The sequence below is a fragment of the Lipophrys pholis genome (genome assembly GCF_963383615.2).
Source record: "Lipophrys pholis genome assembly, chromosome: 16".
Classification (NCBI taxonomy): domain Eukaryota; kingdom Metazoa; phylum Chordata; class Actinopteri; order Blenniiformes; family Blenniidae; genus Lipophrys; species Lipophrys pholis.
In genome coordinates this window covers 1,057,797-1,079,116 of record NC_137634.1, presented here as the reverse complement: position 1 = coordinate 1,079,116, position 21,320 = coordinate 1,057,797, and the positions used below count along the sequence as shown (strand labels likewise).

At 42.9% G+C, this 21,320-nt stretch overlaps 1 protein-coding gene across 5 annotated transcripts in view; it reads right to left on the bottom strand.

Annotated features, from left to right (window-relative positions):
- Nucleotides 1–381: 381 nt before the first annotated feature.
- ntm (neurotrimin) overlaps nt 382–21,320 on the bottom strand; it is a 490,004-nt gene continuing 469,065 nt past the window's right edge. The window contains exons 4-8 of one of the 5 annotated variants that reach the window (XM_080483528.1): nt 8,179–8,307; nt 6,110–6,230; nt 5,797–5,948; nt 4,273–4,308; nt 382–1,952 (exon numbers count right to left, since the gene is read on the bottom strand). In XM_080483528.1, coding sequence (XP_080339654.1) covers nt 1,852–1,952; nt 4,273–4,308; nt 5,797–5,948; nt 6,110–6,230; nt 8,179–8,307 — 539 coding nt within the window. In that variant the 3' untranslated portion in view covers nt 382–1,851. The remainder of the gene's footprint in view (nt 1,953–4,272; nt 4,309–5,796; nt 5,949–6,109; nt 6,231–8,178; nt 8,308–21,320) is intronic. The other 4 variants (XM_080483527.1, XM_080483529.1, XM_080483530.1 and 1 more) reach the window with 4 other exon arrangements.

Genomic DNA, 21,320 nt, shown 5'->3' with positions numbered 1-21,320 from the left:
AACTTCGGCACAAACACTTTTTAAAAGCAACGTGAGGCTTTCAGAAATCTGCAGGTGGAACAAACTGGGAGACGTCTGAATTATCAAGAACTCTCCCCAGTTGTTTCATTGATAAAAAGTTCTATCATTTCCCTTCAAACAGGGACAACTGCTGTAGTTATGGAGACCAACAAGCAAAGTGTTTTTCTTCCAGTCAGCTTGAATAATGAGAATTAAACAGAAGAGGAACATGAGGATCAGATCTTAACCCCATCAATCAATCAGTTTTACATTTCTGTGAGCAGTCGGCCTCGAGTTTTACAACCAAACAAAAGAAAACAAAAGAACATAGAACAAACATTAACATTTTAGTTTCAATTTAAATTAACCTCGTGTTGTTTTCAAACCGATTCTGTGAGGATTTTATTAATTTTGTTTGATAAAGAAGAACGACGTATCTCCGTCAGCCAATCTTGATTTTATTTTGTGGAGAAAGAAAACTATCTTGTTGGATTTGCTTCGCAAATTATCCCAAAAATGTACTCTGGAGAAACACAACGATGAATAAAAACCCAACAATGAAGAGATATATTGTCCAGTCAGCTGATACAGTGAACAAGTGTGTGAGTGTACAAGATTCATTATCGAGACCCCAGCCGGTGCCCCGTCGCCCCCTGGTGGCCCCCGGCAGCTGCGGGTGGCCAATCGGGACTTTCTGACTTTGTTTTCAGGAGCCGCTCCGTCGTTTGTCTTTTCTATGCAGCCAGTGAATTTCTGTGAAGTGCGTTTCTGTATAAACTGCTCAAGTCTTTGGGTTATTTGTGTCTAAAACATGCAAAAAGTGTTTATTTTTCTCTTAACGTGATCGTACTGGTTGGTCTCTAAACCCTCTGCGATGCTGGTCAGGAACATGAATGAAATCATTTTCTCAAACAATGGCAGAAGAAACAGCGTTACGTGGAAAAAGCGAAAAACCATCAAGTCATTCGTCGCCACAGGAGTGGAGAAAACTGTCCTTCCAGTTTGAAACGACAAAAGTCTAACATGATTATTCTGGACAAGAGTTTTGTGAAGTGGTGAAAAGGTCCAAATGAAAAAGAAAAAAAAAGAGAGTAAGGACAGAAAAAACTAAGATCAATTTTCTAAATAATTACAGCTTCCCTTCTGAAAAAGTATTTAAAACTAAACATCATTGCAAAAATGTAATTAAATTAAAAAATATTAGCATAACACATCTGCAAGAATATCACTATAACGCTGAGAATGAAAATACTTGAAGGTCAAAAACATTTCCTGCTTTCCTCAACCAAACTGAATGATAATTATTATACATTAGAATATGATAATGGCGGCTCTCCGCCTCGGGGTAACCCAAAATCCTTCCGCTTCACTGTCTCACTTTGACTTTGAGGTATTTAACATTCACCTCTCACACTTTGCTTTTTCCTGGAGGAGACATGAATATGCAGTTAAAAAAAAATAAAAAACCGATAAACCCATTTGAATACGACAGGACATTTAAGAAATCTGTTGTTTTTTTTTCATTCTGAGACGTAAAAAGAGATAATCCTGCACGCCATAATTTGGAGAGGAAATCATTCAGAAAAAAATTCAATTAGAAGGTGAAACAATTGTTATTTCCTCGAAATCTAAAAGAACCAAAGAGATTAATTACGTTCTCATTTAGTGGGTCGACGCCGACGTGTTGCAGGATTCCTCATGCACTCAGGGTGCATCAGTTCATGGTTCCACTTTGGGGGAAAAAAGGAAAAGGAAACCCACGTGTGTGCACATGCGCGCACACGCACACACACACGCACACACACACACACACACACACACGAAAACACTTGTGTTCCGATCCGATCCTCTTCAAAAGCGGAGCAGGAAGGGCAGAATCACTAAGAGGAGGAGGCTGGTGTGTGAATGCACCCCCATGGCGCCGCCGCTGCCGTCCTGGACTGCTCTCGGACCTGACGGGGGAGGAAGAGGAGGAGGAGGAGGGGGAGGGGTTCATCAGGTTACATGTGCATTTTTAAAAGATGCATTATAAAGTATTAAAGTCTTGCATTGAAAGGTGTAACTAAATCCACAGATCTAAGCGCTCAGCCTCCCTCTAACACGATATCAGCAGACCGGTTCTATAACGGCGTCGCTTTGTTAATCATCTGTTCATCCTGATGCATTAAATCCAAAATATTCATAACGTGTTTAAAAAAAAAAATAGAACAAACAGAGTGACATAGTTTTAAAAGAAATGCTTGAAATTATTCTGCAGAGCAAAACAATTTCCAGAAAATCTGGATGATTTTAAACAAAATTAAAGCTGAAACATCGGAGTTCCCCCTGGCCTTATCCTAGGGCCTCTGTTGTTTCTACACAGGTTTTCACTCTTCTCTCTGGTTCTGTGTCTGCATGTGTTTGATAAACAATTTCTGTTTTGACTCCAGAAACTGTGAGTGAGTTAATGGTTTGGGTTTGTAGCTGATTTGATATTTTAGACTCGTGCTGGAGTGAAGATGTGTCGAGTCAGCAGCTCAGAACTGAGGAGCACTTTTCATTTCTCAACCAGACGTCTGAAATAGATATAGAATTAATACGATCGCTATTGGGAGAGATTTTACTTCAGAAATGTGCACATCAGTGGGGCTAATTTAATTTACCATGACGAGTTTAAATGTTTTAAAAGTATATGTAATGGAAGTGTTTAGATTTAAGTGTGATATTGAAAATTACAATATTGTGAATAAACTATTTTCTTTAGGGAATTTTGCTTTAGAAAACCGACAGAATGAGGCTGTGGTTCCACATGCAGTTTCTTGATTGGAACAATAATTATATAAAATAAAAGAAATACATAAATAATTTGCAAAAACATAAAAGAGAGGCTGGTGTGTGTGTGTGTGTGTGTGTGTGTGTGTGTGTGTGTGTGTGTGTCTAAAACACACCAGAACTCAGATAATTGCTAAGTCGACTATTTCTTTTCTTCAGCCAGACTTGGAAAGTATAATTACAGCTGCACAAGTGCACTGGAAAAATGTTTCTACCAACGTGAGCAATTCATTTTTAATGAGCAGTCACAAACGTTCCAAAATGAATTAAATAAAAAAATATCTCTCTTTTATTTACTCACAGTGGCTTTACTACGTTAAATATATCAAACACATACGTTTAACATTGAGAGAAAACTGAAGCCGTTAATTCAGACTGAGGTTTATAGTTAACCCGAACCAGTGAGAGAACAGTACCAGGAGTACTCGAGTACTGCTGTAGCGTTTTCCAGGTTTCAATGGTGCTGAGAATCCAAAACCACAATATGCTTTAATGACGTGTTTTGTGAACAAAAGCGTGTAATATTTTCATCATGATGAGACGAGTTCAAACTAAATGATGCATTGTTTGAGGATTGAGGACAATTTTCAACTTTTTACTTTGAAGATTTGCGGCACAATGACGCCTCATTTCCCTCGGATTTCCACCCGTTCACTACAGTTTCCTTTGGGGCATCTATCCAATTACCCCTCCACAGTGGATTATCCCTAATCCTGCATATGGTTAATTAGAATAATAACGATCACTCCTAGTAAAAAAAAAAAATCAAAGGCATTAATGCAGCTCTGGAGTGTTAAAGCAGCAGGTCTGTTCAAGAGATGCTGCAATCTGTCGTCACCAGGACGTATGAGAAGGAGCTGGTTTATCACTGCAGCTCCGCAGGTTCAGCTGCTTATCAGCAGAGATCATCTGCATAAAGAAAACCTCCATTTACACTTCGGAAAACCTGAATTATTCCTTCACCTTCGTGAGTTTGCATTGAGTGTTTCCTCTACATTCTGGACAATCAAGACTCAATAGCTACAATTCCAAAGACTAACACAAGCACAAGATGGTAATATACGAGAAGACAGTGAATACTTACATTGGACAAAGAGCATGCAAAAAGCAAAATCAACCCAATGTCACAGAGAGGCCGTTAGGTTTGCAAAAAGAAAAGATGAAACACAGTTAGCAAGAAGCAGAAGCATTGACCACTTTCACAAAGATCGTCACACGTGAGGCCGGAGCTGCGGTACGCGGGCAGAACGTCGGTACGCCGCGAGGACAGAGTTAAATCTACGGTTCTGACAGGAGCAAGGCATCGAGAATCGACCGGAGCAGCCGAGACGCTGCCGGTGGATCCAGTGACGGTCCAACTCGGTGATTTGTGAAAATGGCAACGTCTGCCATGTTCCAGCATGCGGTTAATACGATCAGTGCACACAGCGGCGGAGGAGCATGCCGGGACGGAATACTAACCTTGCAATAGCGTCGAGCTAGTCGGTTCAATTACCACTACAGGAGGGGAACAAAGGAAACGACATGTCGGAAACAGAACAGCAGCACGCTGACATCACTGGTGAAGAACATGAATATTCCTGCAGCTCCTGAATGGGCTCTTTACACCGTGCCTGCACATTTCCATAGTGAACATTTCATAGTGAGGCTCAGATCTATAATGATATGTGATATAAGTGTGAAGTGAACGTGTCTGACCAGCTGCTCTATTCAAACACACATGGCTGGTTTAAAACCCTGATCCCTGAATGGATTACATGTGTTTTCAGGGTCGATCCTCAGTGTGTCCCATCAGTAGACCAGCTTCCACATGTAGTATCTCATGCAGTAGGACTCCGACTGACTGCTCAAATGCCCATGTTGCATCAGCGATGTTGATGAGTTTGCTGTACCGTATAGTTTCCAATAGAGGAGCAGCCACCTTTTCCAAAAAGGTAAAGCGCGAAGGAAGAACAAACCTTACAAACTGCGATCCTCCCCTTGAAATATTTTGAAACAATAGACACTTCCTAATGTATTGTGGACTACTAAATACTACATTGTGACCTAAAAAAATACATTTTAGTACCAGTTGATGTTGAATAAACCAAACACCAAGTATGTTATAGAAGAAACACACTTATTCAAAAGCACATAACTGAACCAATATAAAGATGTACACAACGTATACATGTGTGTATATTATATACAAAGATGTTTACGGAATAAATACTCCAGGAGCCACATACAGTCCAGTTTCATCTTGAGTGGCCATACTAAAAATATAATGCAAATATTGCTATAATAACCTTTAAATTTACACTTGAAAGTTGTTCTTTGCCATGGCCACAGTGTACGTGATGAAACCTTCTGCTGCTAAATACAGTGAAATGTCAAACTCCTATAAATCCAATATAATCCCGTTGCTTGGTGGTTTGCTGGATTGGAGCCTTTCGGGCCTGATGTCTGACTCCTGCTTTATTCAAGTTAAAGTGAAACTCAAGAAGAATCACAGCAGCGCCGCCCTGCAGGCAGGTTGCCTGCTGTCGCTCATTACTGTGTGTTAACAGTTAAAACCTCTCCGTTCACCACCATTTATCCGCTCTTATCTGATCCCCTTGTCCGAGGTGCACACTCGCACTGTGACTGTGCGTCTATTAGGAGCTATACGGTATATTGTGCAGCTGTAACAGAGAGCAGAGCTGTGGTGGCGGACAGTGGTGGACAGTGGTGGACAATGGCTTCATCCAGCAGTAACAGAAACACAACTATCCTGGGTTCAGTCCTGACAGAAGCGAATGCTCAGCTCGCCACACTTTCACGATATAAATCCATTTCATCACATCATTTTAAGAAACATTGGAAGGTTGGCCGGCTGTTTCAGACCTGGACCTCACGACTTTATCGGTTAAAAAAAAAACCTGAAGAAAATCTGTGATTTTACGTCCATTTCCATTCACGCAAAATATTTAATCAATACATCTGAAGAACAATAGAAATACTCACCATACATAAGGAAGCTTGTGTTTGAGCTCCCCAGTTTGTTGATGGCGACGCAGGTGTAGTTCCCATAATCTCCGTCAGACACGTTAAAGAACGTCAGCCTGGACAGCGACCCGGTGTTTACAATCTCCATCCCATCGAAGTCACTGAAGATTCTAGGAGGAGGTCACATGGTCTTTACTAGTTAGTACAACCACAGTCTGAACACCTGTACGACTGGCAGCCAATCGATGAGCAGCAATAATGAAGGAACACACTCTGCCATGCACACACTCCCCCATTAGCTTACTTAAAAAGCGAGTGTGAAAGTCGTTACCTCCTGTCGTCTTTGTACCACTCGAAGTCGGCCTCGGGCACGGCGTCGGCCTCACACTCCAGCACCCCCCTTTGGCCCAGCGTCACCCCGACGTCTCTGCCCTCCGACACCGTGGGGGCATCTGCAAGCAGAAAAACACCCGGTTCAGAAGGACGAGGCGACAAGTCGAGCATGTCAGGCTGCAGCTCACAGCTTCTCCTCTCCCTCTGCAGGAGTTATGAAACGGAATCTTTGAGACTCTTTGTTTCTCCTGGGAAATCATCATCATCAGGAGAAGAGAGGAGGTCAGAGGTCAACGAGCAGGCTGGTGGAAGCTGACAGAAAAACTGCAGTAACTTTGATTCTACTCCATCCTGAGCTGCTCCCCCTGCTGGCTGCTGCTGAACAGTGACTGAGTTCATTAGTGAGTTGATACAGACGGATAGTAGTAGTAGTTGTAGGTAATGTTGACAATCATACTGTAATCACACTACTTTTGGCAGTAATGCACTGGTAACTAATTACCAAGATGGAAAGATGAATTCCATGCGATAGTCAAACCTTCACTTTGACTTGCTGGAAAACCACAATTAAAGCAGACTTATTATTTAAAATCCACTTTCTAGAGGTTCTCCAGCAGTCCTACTTGTCCCCCATACCTGGACTGACGTCCCAGAAGTGAAGACAGTCTGTCCTCTCTGTCCCTGGCTTGTTTCAAATTTTAAAAAGTGTGTTGCTCCAACCAGCCAATCAGAATCAAACCCTATATAGTGTCATCGGGGGTTTAGCCAATCCCAATCAAGGTAGGCCCTCCCTTTGACTCCTCCCACAATTAGGCAGCTCTGCTCTGGCACATGGCACCACGAGAGGAAGTACTTCCTCCTCTTCCCAAGATGGGCATGTGTGGGCGGAGCCAGTCCAGCTCACACAGACACAGCAGATTCTGAATGTAGCTCCTATGATCCAATATTCAAATGAGGAAAATCAAGGAGGAGCTAGAAACTTAGAATACTGAAGGTTTCTGGACCGACCAGACCAGGAGGAGGAGGAGAACAGGAGGAGGAGGAGGACAGGAGGAGGAGGAGAACAGGAGGAACAGGAGGAGGAGGTGAACAGGAGGAGGAGGAGAACAGGAGGAGGAGGAGGAGGAGAACAGGAGGAGGAGGTGAACAGGAGGAGGAGGAGAACAGGAGGAACAGGAGGAGGAGGTGAACAGGAGGAGGAGGAGAACAGGAGGAGGAGGAGAACAGGAGGAGGAGGTGAACAGGAGGAGGAGGAGGAGGAGGAGAACAGGAGGAGGAGGAGAACAGGAGGAGGAGGAGACCAGGAGGAGGAGGAGAACAGGAGGAACAAGAGGAGGAGGTGAACAGGAGGTGGAGGAGAACAGGAGGAGGAGGTGAACAGGAGGAGGAGGAGACCAGGAGGAGGAGGAGAACAGGAGGAACAGGAGGAGGAGGTGAACAGGAGGAGGAGGAGAACAGGAGGAGGAGGTGAACAGGAGGAGGAGGAGGAGGAGAACAGGAGGAGGAGGAGGAGGAGGAGGAGAACAGGAGGAGGAGGAGAACAGGAGGAGGAGGAGACCAGGAGGAGGAGGAGAACAGGAGGAACAAGAGGAGGAGGTGAACAGGAGGTGGAGGAGAACAGGAGGAGGAGGTGAACAGGAGGAGGAGGAGACCAGGAGGAGGAGGAGAACAGGAGGAACAGGAGGAGGAGGTGAACAGGAGGAGGAGGAGAACAGGAGGAGGAGGAGAACAGGAGGAGGAGGTGAACAGGAGGAGGAGGAGGAGGAGAACAGGAGGAGGAGGAGGAGGAGGAGGAGAACAGGAGGAGGACGAGAACAGGAGGAGGAGAACAGCTGGAGAATATGACTCCTTCAATATTGTTTTTGAACATTATTTTTTAGTAGTCAGCATTATATTGAAAATTTTCAAAATAATAAATAAAAAGGAAACGTCAAAGTCTAACAACGGAGCGATGGTCTCAAATATCACAGATAAAGAAAGTGTGGATTGAAGCGATTGTCTCACGATTATTAAAACATGTGCTGTTGCTCGATGTCTTTTTCTGTCAGATTCCAGCGCGACACTCACAGTTGACGGTGATGTCCACAGTCTGCACGTCTGAGTCGATGTCGTTGACGGCTGTGCACTCGTACGTTCCTGCCCTCTGTCTGGAGATGGAGGGGATCTCCAGGTACTCGTCGTCAGACGCCATGTCTCCTGTGAGAGATCACACACACACACACACACACACACACACACACACACACACACACACACACACACACACACACACACACACACACACACACACACACACACACACACACACACACACACACACACACACACACACACACACACACACACACACACACACACACACACACACACAGCGGGTCATTGACAGGTTGGTTCACACTGTGCTCCCCGCCTGGCCTCTCATCAGGCTGCAGTGGAGCCACAGAGGTGCTGATGAGGGAGGCTGGAGGATACTTTCTGCACCTCTCACACCTTCCCTGAAGCTGTATTGTGACACACGGCAGTAGCAATTATTAACACATGTTGTAAGGGAGAGAAGACGATCAATCGGAACTAAAAAAAAAAAAGGAGACAAAGATCTGAGACCCACGGCCGTGAAGCTTGTGGGAGTCTGATCCGACCTGACAGGCCAGAATTTACAGAGCTGCACGTGTGTCAAAACTTCCATGGGTAAATACGCTGGCGTGCGCCGGCGTGCTGCTGTGTTGACTCTTGCAGATCTCACAAAGAAGCGGCTTCTTGAGCTCGCTGACACTTTTCGGGGGATGTTACAACACTTGGTGATTAGTGCTTTGTTCAGCCTCCCCACTCATTACCACTTATCTGTCAGAACTTTCATATTCTGCTCTTTTGTTTGAGCGTCTCTCAAGCCTGCGAGCTCCACCACTGAGATATGAGAGCATGAAGAGGAGGAGGGTGGCGGTGGGGGCTGGAGGAGGAGGGGGGGGGGGGGGGGGGGGGTCTTTTCTTGAATCAATTTGACACGCTTGACAGAGACACTTAATACAGCACTCAACGTACAGAACAAAAGACATAATTGACTTCAAGCCTCCTCCCAAGATGTTGGAAGGTGACAGGAATGCACTGTGCTTGGATTCACTTTGCTGGGTTTGGGCACATTGCTGAACGGCGCCCCCCAGAGTACACTGACATGATGATCACCTGACGAGGTGCGCTGGGGAAAGGGGACGGGGTGAGGGAGCCCCAGGTGGGGGATGTCTCTTCCATTTCCCTCCTCAATAGAGACCACAGCTCTGGTTAAACCCCGACCATAAATCCTCTGAGGGGAGTAAAACCAAGACGGGCTGCCGGCTGACGCACATCCTCCAACAGTCGGTTTCCTGGCAGGTAGCTTCAGAGGACTGATGCTGTCAAGCCCCCAAAGTGACGCGTGGAGTCCACAGATCTCCATAAAATAACTTCCTGCTTTGAAAAATAGACACTAATTAGTATTGTTATCTTTAGTCTCTCACATTAGAACTAATTATCCTTTACTCTGTTGGTATAGTTTCATACGGTCTATTCAATCCCTTTATAATTCATATTACAGACAGCTCAGTATTTAATGACCTATATATTCTTTGTGTCAATAATGGAAAAAAGGCTTTGCAGTTCTATTTTATTTACAGTCACTTCCTGAAAGGCCTGAAAAGTATCTGCATGTCAAACTCATTGGCGACTCGTCAATCCACACAGACGTTCCAGCAGCTGATAACCAGACCCAGAGACCTTCGTGTCACCGTCTCCTGCCCTGGAAACCACGGTGGGTTATGTAATAATGGAGACTGACATCTTCCTCCTCTGTTCTCTGTTTGATTAGTTGGTAGATTGCACTTCTAAGTGTGCATGCTTTTTGTATACAAACACAAATTGGTGTTTTGTGTCCATTCTGCAGTAGCCGTGGAGTGATTGGTGGGATTGTTAAGCCGACACAAGCACAACATGACTGCTAAACTTTCATCTCATTTAAAAACAAACGAAATCATAAGATGCAACACAGCTCCGTCATGAATCACATTGTGCGATAATCTATAGGAACACTTTCCTCTCACTGTTTTGTGAGACTTATAATAGACACCCAATATTTTACATTCAGGAAGGCAAATTCCCGTTAAACCAACTGCTGATTCCCTCAGACAGGAAATGTTGCACCACAATGTCTGTCTACGTCCAAACTGAAGTTTTCTCTAGAACTAAATGTAACTAGAACAACTGCCCAGTTCTTGTGTGTCTGTATTTACGTCCTTCAGGCCGGGATGGTGAACAGAGGTGATGTAAAGGACGATGCTGTTCCTGTGCATTGATGTACATCATCACTGTTGTACAAACTGATTTGGTGGAAACTGTGTAACTGTACAAAGAAACTGTAGTGTAACTGACATTCTACCAAGACTTCAGGCTTGACAGCAGCTATAGAAAAAAGAAACATTGGGTTTTGGCTTTTGGCCATCGGTGATTAGTACAGACTACCACATCCCAGCCATTAAACTGATTAAACTCAGTATTTGTCTTATATATATATATATATATATATATATATATATATATAGTAAATATCTTACATGAAGCAGACTGTTCTTCAGGACTTATTATAGCAAATTTCAACCTGTGTGCTTCCGTATGACGCACATCAGCACACTTATCACCTGTTTTCCTCTTGAGAAGTTTTTTCTTTTCTTTTTTGATCAGTAAGTGACTCAAGAAATAGTTAAAGCCTTGAGAAGTTAACGTACTCTCAACACAAGCCTCCTGAAGAGCCCAGGAGAGAACTGCTCATTTGCTTTCACTTACAGTTCTTCCTGGAAGAATATTCAGCAAGCCGATTGCTTAATCGAGGGGCCATTTATGAACAAAGGAATGTATATTGGACCACTCAAGAGCCCATAGCTTACCTGGGCTTCACTATAACTGCTGTTCAGCCATGTATTGACGTGTACCCAGAAGGTTTATTGCACATTCCTGCAACGTGTTTCTCCTAACTACTCCATACATGTGCAATTTGCTTCTATTGTTATCCCCAAGCCATTTAACCACGGGAAGCATCCGCATCCATCTCATGGAGCTACAAGATAATACTGCAGGTCATGGCCCTGCTGTCAGACACAGCACACCACCATTATATTGTTGTCCCTACTGTGTATTAGTACACAAAAAGCTCCTCCCCACCACCTCCACTATGAGCAGCCTGGGACTTGACTGGCTGTAGATCAACACTTGAAATCATCCTCTCATTTACATAAACTCACCTGCACCACCACTCACTTCAACGACTGATTCCTGAACTCAGTTTAGCTCGTCTGCAGCTGTTAACTATTCCATCTCAATGAGGTCAGAAGGTTGCAAGATGTAATACAATGGAAGTACAGGTACTTTCAGTCAAGAAAAGACTAGTTAAAGTTCTGATTCAGCTCAGGAAAATACAAAAGTACAGGTTCTGAAATGTACTTAAGCGTGAAAGCAAAAATGAAGTTTTAACCGCGGAGATACTTCTTAAACACTGAACATGCATCTGTGGTTTGTGTCATGAAAAATCTCAAGTTTCCTTCCTGAAGACGGGGTCTATGTCTGAAGCACGTTTTGCATACAGTTAAACTCATGAAGGCAGATGTTCAGCGCCCTTCACTGCAGAGCCAAATCATTTCACTTTACGGAAAGTTTCTTTATCCGCAGCCTGATAAATATTCCAACTATTCTGACTGGTTTTTATAATCCTCTTTATGCAGATCAGCTGCTTGCAGATGCTTCCTGTGAGCAAATACTACAAGATCAGTTGGGTTTGGTTTGGGGTGATATTATTCAGTGTCAGAGGGTTTAGTGGGAAGGGGCGGGTTTGAATCAGGGCTTCAGGGTCAATATCATCTCTTTGAGAGTGTTCAAACATTGTGAAATCCTTATTTTGATTATCTAACAAGGTCTACTCCAATTGTTCAAACTTTTTGCCACGACATAAACTGATAGCTGAAATTTATGCATCCAGGCTTCTCTACCCTGCATCTCTTATTTCTTATCAGACTACTTGTTTGTGCAGTCATTGGGGAGTCTAAACATGCTGTGACCTCCAGCCACTGCGGTCCTGGAAAATAGTTGGGATGGTGGTAACCTGAATGTAGAAAGAAAGCAATTGTTCTCCTCGGGGAAATTATTTCTCTGCATTTAAACTAATCCTATCAGTGCTAACCTTAGCAGAGTAGGACTGCTAGTGGGACTGAAGTGCTCCCATGATGGAGCAGGGGAGATACGGAGCTTTGTCCAGCGTCACAGTAGTGGTCTGTGATCATTGGGATTCAAACCGGGGACCCTCCGGACCAGAGGCTCCCTGTCAAAGCGACAGGCTGCTGTGAGATGGAAGCCTCAGCTTTATCTCCTGACTGTGACATTTCCAAAGCTGACAATATGAACAGCTGACTGATGCAATCCTGATGGTGAAACAGCAATAGTAGTCCATCGTAGAGCGGAGCCACACTGATACAGACCAGAGTCAAAACAAGGTACATTTCACACTAATATCTCAAATATAAAAACTAAATATGTTAACCATCATCTCCTTTGCATCATTCATTGAAATGATTGCATCAATTCTTTCTTATTTATTCATTAACAAACCAAACGGCAGATTATTTTTGTTGTTCTTGAAGAACTAAAGATCCGCCTGTACAGCCTCAAGAAGAACCAGGGTAGGGGTGAGAGCTCTGTCATACATATGATGAAGTGATTACTGAACGCTTCTCCAGCCAGAAGTCTTGCTTGCACCACCTTTGTCGCATGGCGCTTTCACACTTCAGCCCGACATTAATTGGAACTCACCAGAGTACATGAGGAAGTGTGTTTAGTGAGCTGCAGAGGCTGTACGGCAGCGTTCACACTGCTTCAACCTTTTCCTGAATATGAGCCACAAGAAATCTCCGGTTTGATTCCAAGCTTGAAGCTTTTCTTTGTGAAGTCTAAAGTAAGTTTTTTTCTCTGTGTCTGTGTACTATTTCTAAAAATCCCAGCCAGGCTTGTTAGGTTAACTGGTGACTCTAAATTGCACAGCGGTGTGAACGTCACTGTGTGGGTTCGTGTTCCTGGTGTCGAACGCTCTGATAGCCTGACACCGTCCTGTAAACTGCCCTTCACTGAATAAAAGACTTGGATGAAGGCGGATAAAGAAGATAGATGGATGAAAGATTTCAAGGACCTTGTGTGGTCTGCTTCACCTACTCATGTGCTCCTGCGGTTAGTTTGACTGGCAGTCACCCAACTGAGTCAGAGAAAGCACTTAAAAACAGCACATGCTGAGAGCTGAAGAACGAAGTTTCTTTTTATTTGTACAATAGAAGGAACAAATGTCGTCTCAGCAGAAACAAAGAGTTCAAGCCATGCCTCAGTACTTGGTACACAGCATTAGCAGAGCTCTGAGAAATACCCAAACAAATCATTACAGCATTTTCCAGTTCAACTGGCAAGTGATCCCAAAGTGCCAGAGATTGTACGACACCGCAACTACTTATATAGGTTTTCTCAACTTGTCATGGAGAAATGAAGACATTTCCTTTCTAATTTTTCTGAGTTCTTTTGTTGGGGAAGGCTGCTCGGTTTGTGACCGAGCCATTAGTGAGATAGCGGCGTGTCCTGCACGGCCATCACAGTGACACGGCAGGGCGTCGGGGGGGAGACCACACGGGAGGACGGGGGTCTGCAGGAGAAAGCAAAGCGAGTCAGGAAGTCTCGGGAGAGGCTGACAGGAGATAATGTACCCTTTCTGTGTCCCTGAAACGCCACCTCAAACTCAAGGGCAAAGTAGAAAATGGGGTTAGAAAATGAAAAGAGAGAAAGATATTGGTGTGCAGGGCGAGAGGAACAACTCTGGAAAGAAAAAAAAACGTAGAGGAGAGCAGATGCTTGAGGGATATAGGCATTTAAGGAGTGGGTGCAGGTGGAAGGATTTAAACTGATGAATCCAGGCAGAGGGAGTGAAGGAAATAGAAAGAGAAAGGCAGATAGGAGCTGGTAACATATGGAATAACACAACAAAACAAGAGCAGAAGAGGAGATGCTGTTTCCACTGTTGTCATGAGTGAAATGTGTTGAAGAAGACAAATCTGTTGCTCTTCAATCACACTGGAAAAAGGAGGCTGATTTAAAAGATGTCTGAGAATACACAGAATTATAGGGATGTACTGCAGCTCCAAAACTGCCTCACTGTTACTGGGTGAGGCAAATATATAGATAGCTATTTGTCTTCTGATTATCAGCCGTGGGCATATGGAATTTCTTAATGTGCCAAGCCTGCTTTGAAGCATCATCCTCTGTGAAGGAACCAAACATAAAAGGGGTAAATGGGGGGATCAAGAACTACAGTAGCTTGGGGTTGTTCGTTTTGCCGCGATGCAACAAGGCAGCTTTAGTTCTACTGAAGAGGTTTGCCAGCCAAGAGAATGTGTTGTGACAGTGAGGTTTAGGTTTGACCCGCCAATAGCAAACATTATTCTAATCATACAAAGGAGAAATGGAAACCAGGGCTGCATCTCATCTTTCAGGCCACAAATCCTTTGGGCCTCTGCAGTTGTGTAGAAGCTGCCACGTAAGGAAAGCATCCAGTACGGCAGAGGAAACAAGAATGTAGACAAGTGGAAGAATCCATCGTCTTCTGTTTCCGCTTTCATGACGAGAAGAATACCCACACTGCTCATGCTGAACACTTTCACTTTACCCCAACAATAAGAACGACTGACAACACAATACCATCGGCTGGTACGGCACATTGCAAAGCAAGCAGAGAGAAAAAGAAGAATCACCGAGGAGCCTGACGGCGAAAGCTGCCAACGTTTACATTCATTGAGATTTGGGTGCAGTTAGAGAGCGAACAGACGGAGAGAAGTTTTAGAACTGTGTTACAGACGGAGGGAGGAAAGGCATTTGGATGATTTATATCCATCCATCCATCCATCCATCCATCCATCCACCCATCCACCCATCTATCCACCCATCCATCCACCCACCCATCCATCCATCCACCCATCCACCCATCTATCCACCCATCCACCCATCTATCCACCCATCTATCCACCCATCCATCCACCCATCCACCCATCCATCCATCCATCCACCCATCCATCCATCCATCCATCCATCCATCTATCCACCCATCCATCCATCCATCCACCCATCTTTACCCCACTAATCCTGTTGAGGGTCGCTGAGCGCCGGATCCCAGCTGACTATGGCCGGAGGCAGGATACACCCTGGACAGGTCGCCAGTCTATTTAGATCATTTACTCAAGTTAAAGTAATTCTTTTCTCACAATTTGGAACCTTGTACTGTATACGACTTTTCATAATGAACTCAGGAACTTTGATTTCCAAAGAACGAGAGACTATGAGCCTGATTGAATAAAAAACAAACATAAAACGTGATTCTTCACGTACTCGACTTCAGATTGTGTGGGATTAGCAGGTGATGAGTCAAGAAGAATATAATGAGTGCATCACATGCCAGGAGTTTTCAAAGGAGAGTTTGGTGCACATTAGATCTTGGTAACACGAGGAAGACCTTCCTGCTGCCGTGCTTCACCTGAAATGATCCTTGAGCTCAGAAGGCAGAAATGCTTCTGGAGTTAAACGTGTTGGTGGAGGAACTGTTCGTACAATCATACTGCAGTGATGCAACAAATAAACCGAGGCACAACAAATGAACCCCACAATACCAGCAGCACCTCCATTAAAGGCTGAGCTTATTTACAGCCTCTTTTAAGATATAAAAAAAAAATAAAGTCACGATCACCAACAAAGAAAACCTTTTCTGACTTTGGAAATGTCTGCAAATTGTACATTAAACTCCTTATCTCAGTATTTTCTGTGATCTGGGATAAACCCTCATGATGGATGATTAAATGTGTTATTTTCCACGTATGTCTGGTACGATCCCCCTGAGATCGATGCACATGATATCATGTTTAGCTCGTGATCAGGTCCTATACATGTGTAAGGCTGCATGTTTATCAGTGAACAACATAATGACCCGAATGCACAAGATATTTTATCCTCATGAATATTTTTTGACCTTTACAGAAATTGTAAAAAGTGTGTACATCAGTGCCAAACAGTGATAAGATGAAGCGATTCATACGACCACGACAAATGATGGAAGGAGTGCTGAATGAAATAACCTTGAAATCCATTGGTCTCCATGTTGACAAATGTCTCGTTGGCCAAGTGGCTGTTCTGGTCTGATCGTGTTTTGCTTCTCTGTCTTGGGTTGTCCTGTGACTTCAGAATTGTTGCCGACCTTTGCATCGTTGATATATTTTAGTAAGTGCTGTCAGTGGCCTCCTCTAGCAGGAAATACATTCTGCCACAAAGCAGAAATAGTTTAGGAATGATTTGAAAACCAGTCTGAGGTGTTGGCTTGACTTCCACGTTCTCCAGCTCCGACTCTAATCGAGGATCTTTGAGATGCGCTGTACAAATAAGTCTGACTCATGGAGGCTCAGCTCAAACTTCAGTGTCTTAGAGGGTCGTCTGCCAACATCATGGTGCCAGAAACCACACAACATTTCCTGGGTTGGAGCAGTGAGAGTGGGCTCCATGCTCTGAGACACCAAGCTGTCACTATGTTATGGCTGACAGTCATAAACCAACATGTGGAGTCTTTCTTTCTACCTGTCAAATTATTTACAATATGATATTTGGAAATGTGAGTGACGTTGAAGACGGATGCATCTCACAAGCAGAGAAGCCCCGTCTCTGTGTGTGCATCAAAATGGTGGAGTTTTCTATTAAACCGTAAATAATTGGAGTTGGTTCAAAGGGACTGCCTCTAAATGAATCACAGCGTATAAAATACACTATTAGTATTATACGGATGGAGGCTGAATCTTCTCAGTGCGTTGGACTTTAAAGAGTGTGTGAGGCAGAGCGAGTGACGGCTGCGTGCCGCCGTACCGAGGAAACCACAGTGGCGTTGAGTTTGGCAGCGTCGCAGGCAGTGTGGAAGATCAGGCTGTTGGCGTGTGTCCAGCCAGGCCTCTTCAAAAGTGTTTACTTAGAATCCAGAAAATACAGTAATCCAAATCACTTGAAGTAGTTTGAAACGACAAAAGAAAAAGAAAACGGCCTGTAAATGGCTATAAAATACAAAAAAGAAATGTTGAAAATAGAATTTTATAACAAGAAAATTACATAATGAAATGCAATTTTCCATTTTGGTATATCGAGCAAAACTCTGTTTCTAAGTTGTTCTTTAAAAAGAGAGTTAAAGTTAAAGTTGCTTCTCTGATGGGCAGCCTGAGACGGTCCGCTCCGTCCACAAGCTTTTGGGTTTAAATGATGCTTTTTCATTGTTTTCAATTTTCTAGAATTTAGGAGCAATTTAGTTTTTATTCCTTCAGTAGTAGTAGTAAATATAAAACCAATATTACTGCTTGACAAGTGGCATCAGAACACGGTTTGTGTGTCTTCAGTGTCACAGTTTGGCCCCATCAGTCCGAAGAGAAAAGATATTTCACTGGAAAGCTGAAGTGAAACAAATCCAATGGAAACTTTGATTTAGTCGTCATGTTTCTCCTTCTGCCCACTTGATATGAACTTGACCTGTGTGAGTTCCGGTTATAGAGAAACGTCAACATAGAAGCTGCTCTTCGCTCACCGTCGGTTCATATTTTCAAAAGTTGACAGTAAAGTATTCAATGATGTTTGTAAAATGGAGAAAAATACATCAATGCATGCAAATCTGCTTCAGGTTATAAAATTAACTTAATTAATCAAGATTTAATTATCACCTCTCTTAGTATGGAAGCACTTTGAACAGTCACACGTTCTCACAACGAGCCTCGGTTCCACGTGTTTACCTGTGGGGTTTTTTCAAGTCAGCCGGATCAATGATCCAAATTTATAAACCTGAAAAATACCACATGAGGACGTCTAAATACAGTTTCTACAAACATAATAAGAAAGCAAAAGACATGCACTCGGTCTAGAAACTCAAGCCAGACTCCAGGAGTGGCTAACCTGAGGGGAGGCTCAGCTTGTGACTTTACATGTTGATGCTTCTACCGCCTCCAAAACTGAAGTTCTGAGTCGGAGTAGAGTTGTCATGACAGAAGCAGTCTTACCACACCAGAGCCTTTAATTAACCAAAAATGTGATTCCAAAATGTGCCGAGTGACGTCCTTCAGCTTGTGAAAGTAGAGAAGCTAAAGGAAAGTTCCAGTTTGCCTCTCGGATGACATCCTGGCTGGAAAACTCCAGGGAGACGAAAAACCCTTCAGGTCCATTCAATTTGTCGGGTATTTGTTTTTTTGTTTTTTTTTCTCTGAGACAAAACCAATTTGGAATTTACACAAGTCATTAAATGCAATGAGGCATGAAGTGGCGGGTTGGATTTCCTGTGGAACACGGGAAAGCTGTGCCACATGTAGACGCCACACGGCGACATGACCAGGATCAGCAAAGGTCTCAGTGACGCCGTGACGCCGCCGTGACGCCGCCGTGACGCCGCCGTGACGCCGCCGTGACGCCGCCGTGACGCCGCTAATCTGGGTTCAAAGGGTTTAAATCTAACGCACTCGATGGTTTTATGATGAAACCTCCAGACATACTGTATGTGCAACAGAAAAGCATGATGACAAGTTATAGAGTGAAGAAAGGTCGGAGGGCACGTTCAACTGGACTTTCTGTCTGCAGCTCAGGTTTCAATGAACTGGAAAAAACAAACAAACAAACAAAATATCTATCTATCTATCTATCTATCTATCTATCTATCTATCTATCCTTCCATCCATCCATCTATCTATCTATCTATCTGATTCTCAATAAAGTATTTCTATTCTATGTATTCTAACGTTCTGAGCTCAACAGAATCCAGAGGATTCAGATTCAATCCAGAAATCTTCTTCATGAACAAACTGACAGAAGAAAAAAAAAATCCCTCTGTCCAGATTATCAGCTGGATTTTCTACAAGAAATGTTATTGTTGTCCAACAGAATGAGCAGATAAACGGACAGAAATGAGCTGGAATCACCAAAACGTATTAAAGATTATAAATCTAATTTCTATACGTCGATGTTTTATCTTAATAGTTGCCATGTGATTAAATATATATATATATATATATATATATATATATATATATATATATATATATATATATATATATATAAAACCACTCTTGCTACTCTGGATGGGTGGATAGATGAATGGATATTTTATTCATATATCAGAATATTAATTCAAATTATTGAATCTTTGTGTTTGTTTTCAATTTATATATTTTTACAACTTGTTGACTCGAGGAAACCCTAAAACTGATGTTTGTTTGTTGACAGCAGCTTCAAGCAGATTAATGGATCGTTCTCAGTTTTTCACAGCACTAAAATAAACCCACACTTAATACACATAATAATAATAATAATAATAATAATAATAATAATAATAATAATAATAACAATAATAATAATAATAACAACAACAACAATATTAACAACAACAATAATAATAATAATAATAATAATAATAATAATAATAATACTAATACTAATAATAATAATACATTTTATTTGAAGGTGTCTTTCCCGGCTCTCAAAGACATTGTACATTCATACATTTATAATTTGACAAACATAAATTATTTCTTCACAATGACTTTCTGCTAAACAGGAAATAAAGTGGACCTGGGAAACAAGTAGCAAACTTTATTTACATTAACTATGGTTTAAACCTTCTTGTAGACGTATTGATGCATTCGTTATTATATTATTAATATCAGAATGATTAATATTATATTATATACATATTATGTCATTCATTCTTTATTCCAATTAGAAAGAAATGAAGATTTTCCAAGTATTTCCAATTAGGAGCTGTGCTTTACACTTATTTTTGTCAAATGGAGATTCCAGATAACCACTCCTGCAGGACGACACAATGGGCTTGTTTATTTGGAGGAGACTCTTTTAAAACCAACAGTCAAAGATAATTTCCTTTTGTGAACACTATAATGAAAAATAAGTGTTTTCTAAGTCTGACTGAACAACCTGCAGCTCCTAATTGCACCTCCTGGTTAGTGAAACAGTCCAACAGCCTTGAAATCTTCTTTAAGAGAGCAAACAGGGGTTCTATTAGTAATGAGCATCATTTAGCTCTTCAGGCTGCTTGTAGTACTTCCAAGTGTTTCTATTCCTGACAGACCACATATTCATACACACCTGCTGATTCTTTCATAAGACGCAGCAACAAAGCAGCTGGAAAAACAACAAAAAACAAAAAAAACAAAGCAGCATGTGAACAGTTTAGAACTGCTTTATGGAAGTACCAAGTACCAGGATGCAGTACAAAGAAACTTCATGACGGCAGCTTGCACATTAAACCTCCTCCAGTCATTGGGTCTGACTTTGTACCATCCTGGATGAAGTAAATCCTGGACAAATACACTTTCACTGTGTAGTTGGGTTCAGGTTGCTTTGAGCACACGCTGACATTTTTAACATCGGATTAAAAGATCAGAGACAAAAAACACGAGTTTAAAGGCTCTTCTGGTTTTCATGGTGCCAAAGAACTTCTGTATAAATACTGTGTGTCGAGCTAAACGCAACACAACCCAGGTTGGAGGAGTGAACCAGAACTCCGTCTGCCGGGACGATGTTGAGCGGAGTTCAGTTTCAGACTTCCTCCACATCGGTTATGAAGATGTACTGGTACTTACTGTATGTGTGTACTGTTACTTTCTGCATGTGTTTTGTGTGCTTGCAGCTTTTGCATTCCCACGTCTTGTTTCCCCGTCAGTCGGTACGACGGCCGGGTGGCAGTACGGAGAACCCAGAAAGGAACAGACTGATTAGCACTTCAGACGCACCCACATACCGACAGAGGTTCAATCCTTCCACCAGGAGCCGCTTGTCGGTCGTTGCGTTGCTCAAAGACACGTTGACATATGGACAGATGGGGATTGAACCTGCAACCTTCCAACAACCCGCCACAGACGGAAACCGAGGAAGCCCTGACATCACTTCCTGCACTCAGCTTGTTTCTGTCCTGTTCTTTTGGAGTCTTGCTTGGTGTTTGTTTGATGATGTGTGAGAAACCCCGAGGATCCAGACCTCCTCTCCACTGTCCTGCCGCCTCGAACAGCCCGGGCTTCACTCGGCACCAGACTGCTGGAAACAGGCTTTATTGTTCACCAACACCAAAATATTGATCGCAGGCACCGCGGTCA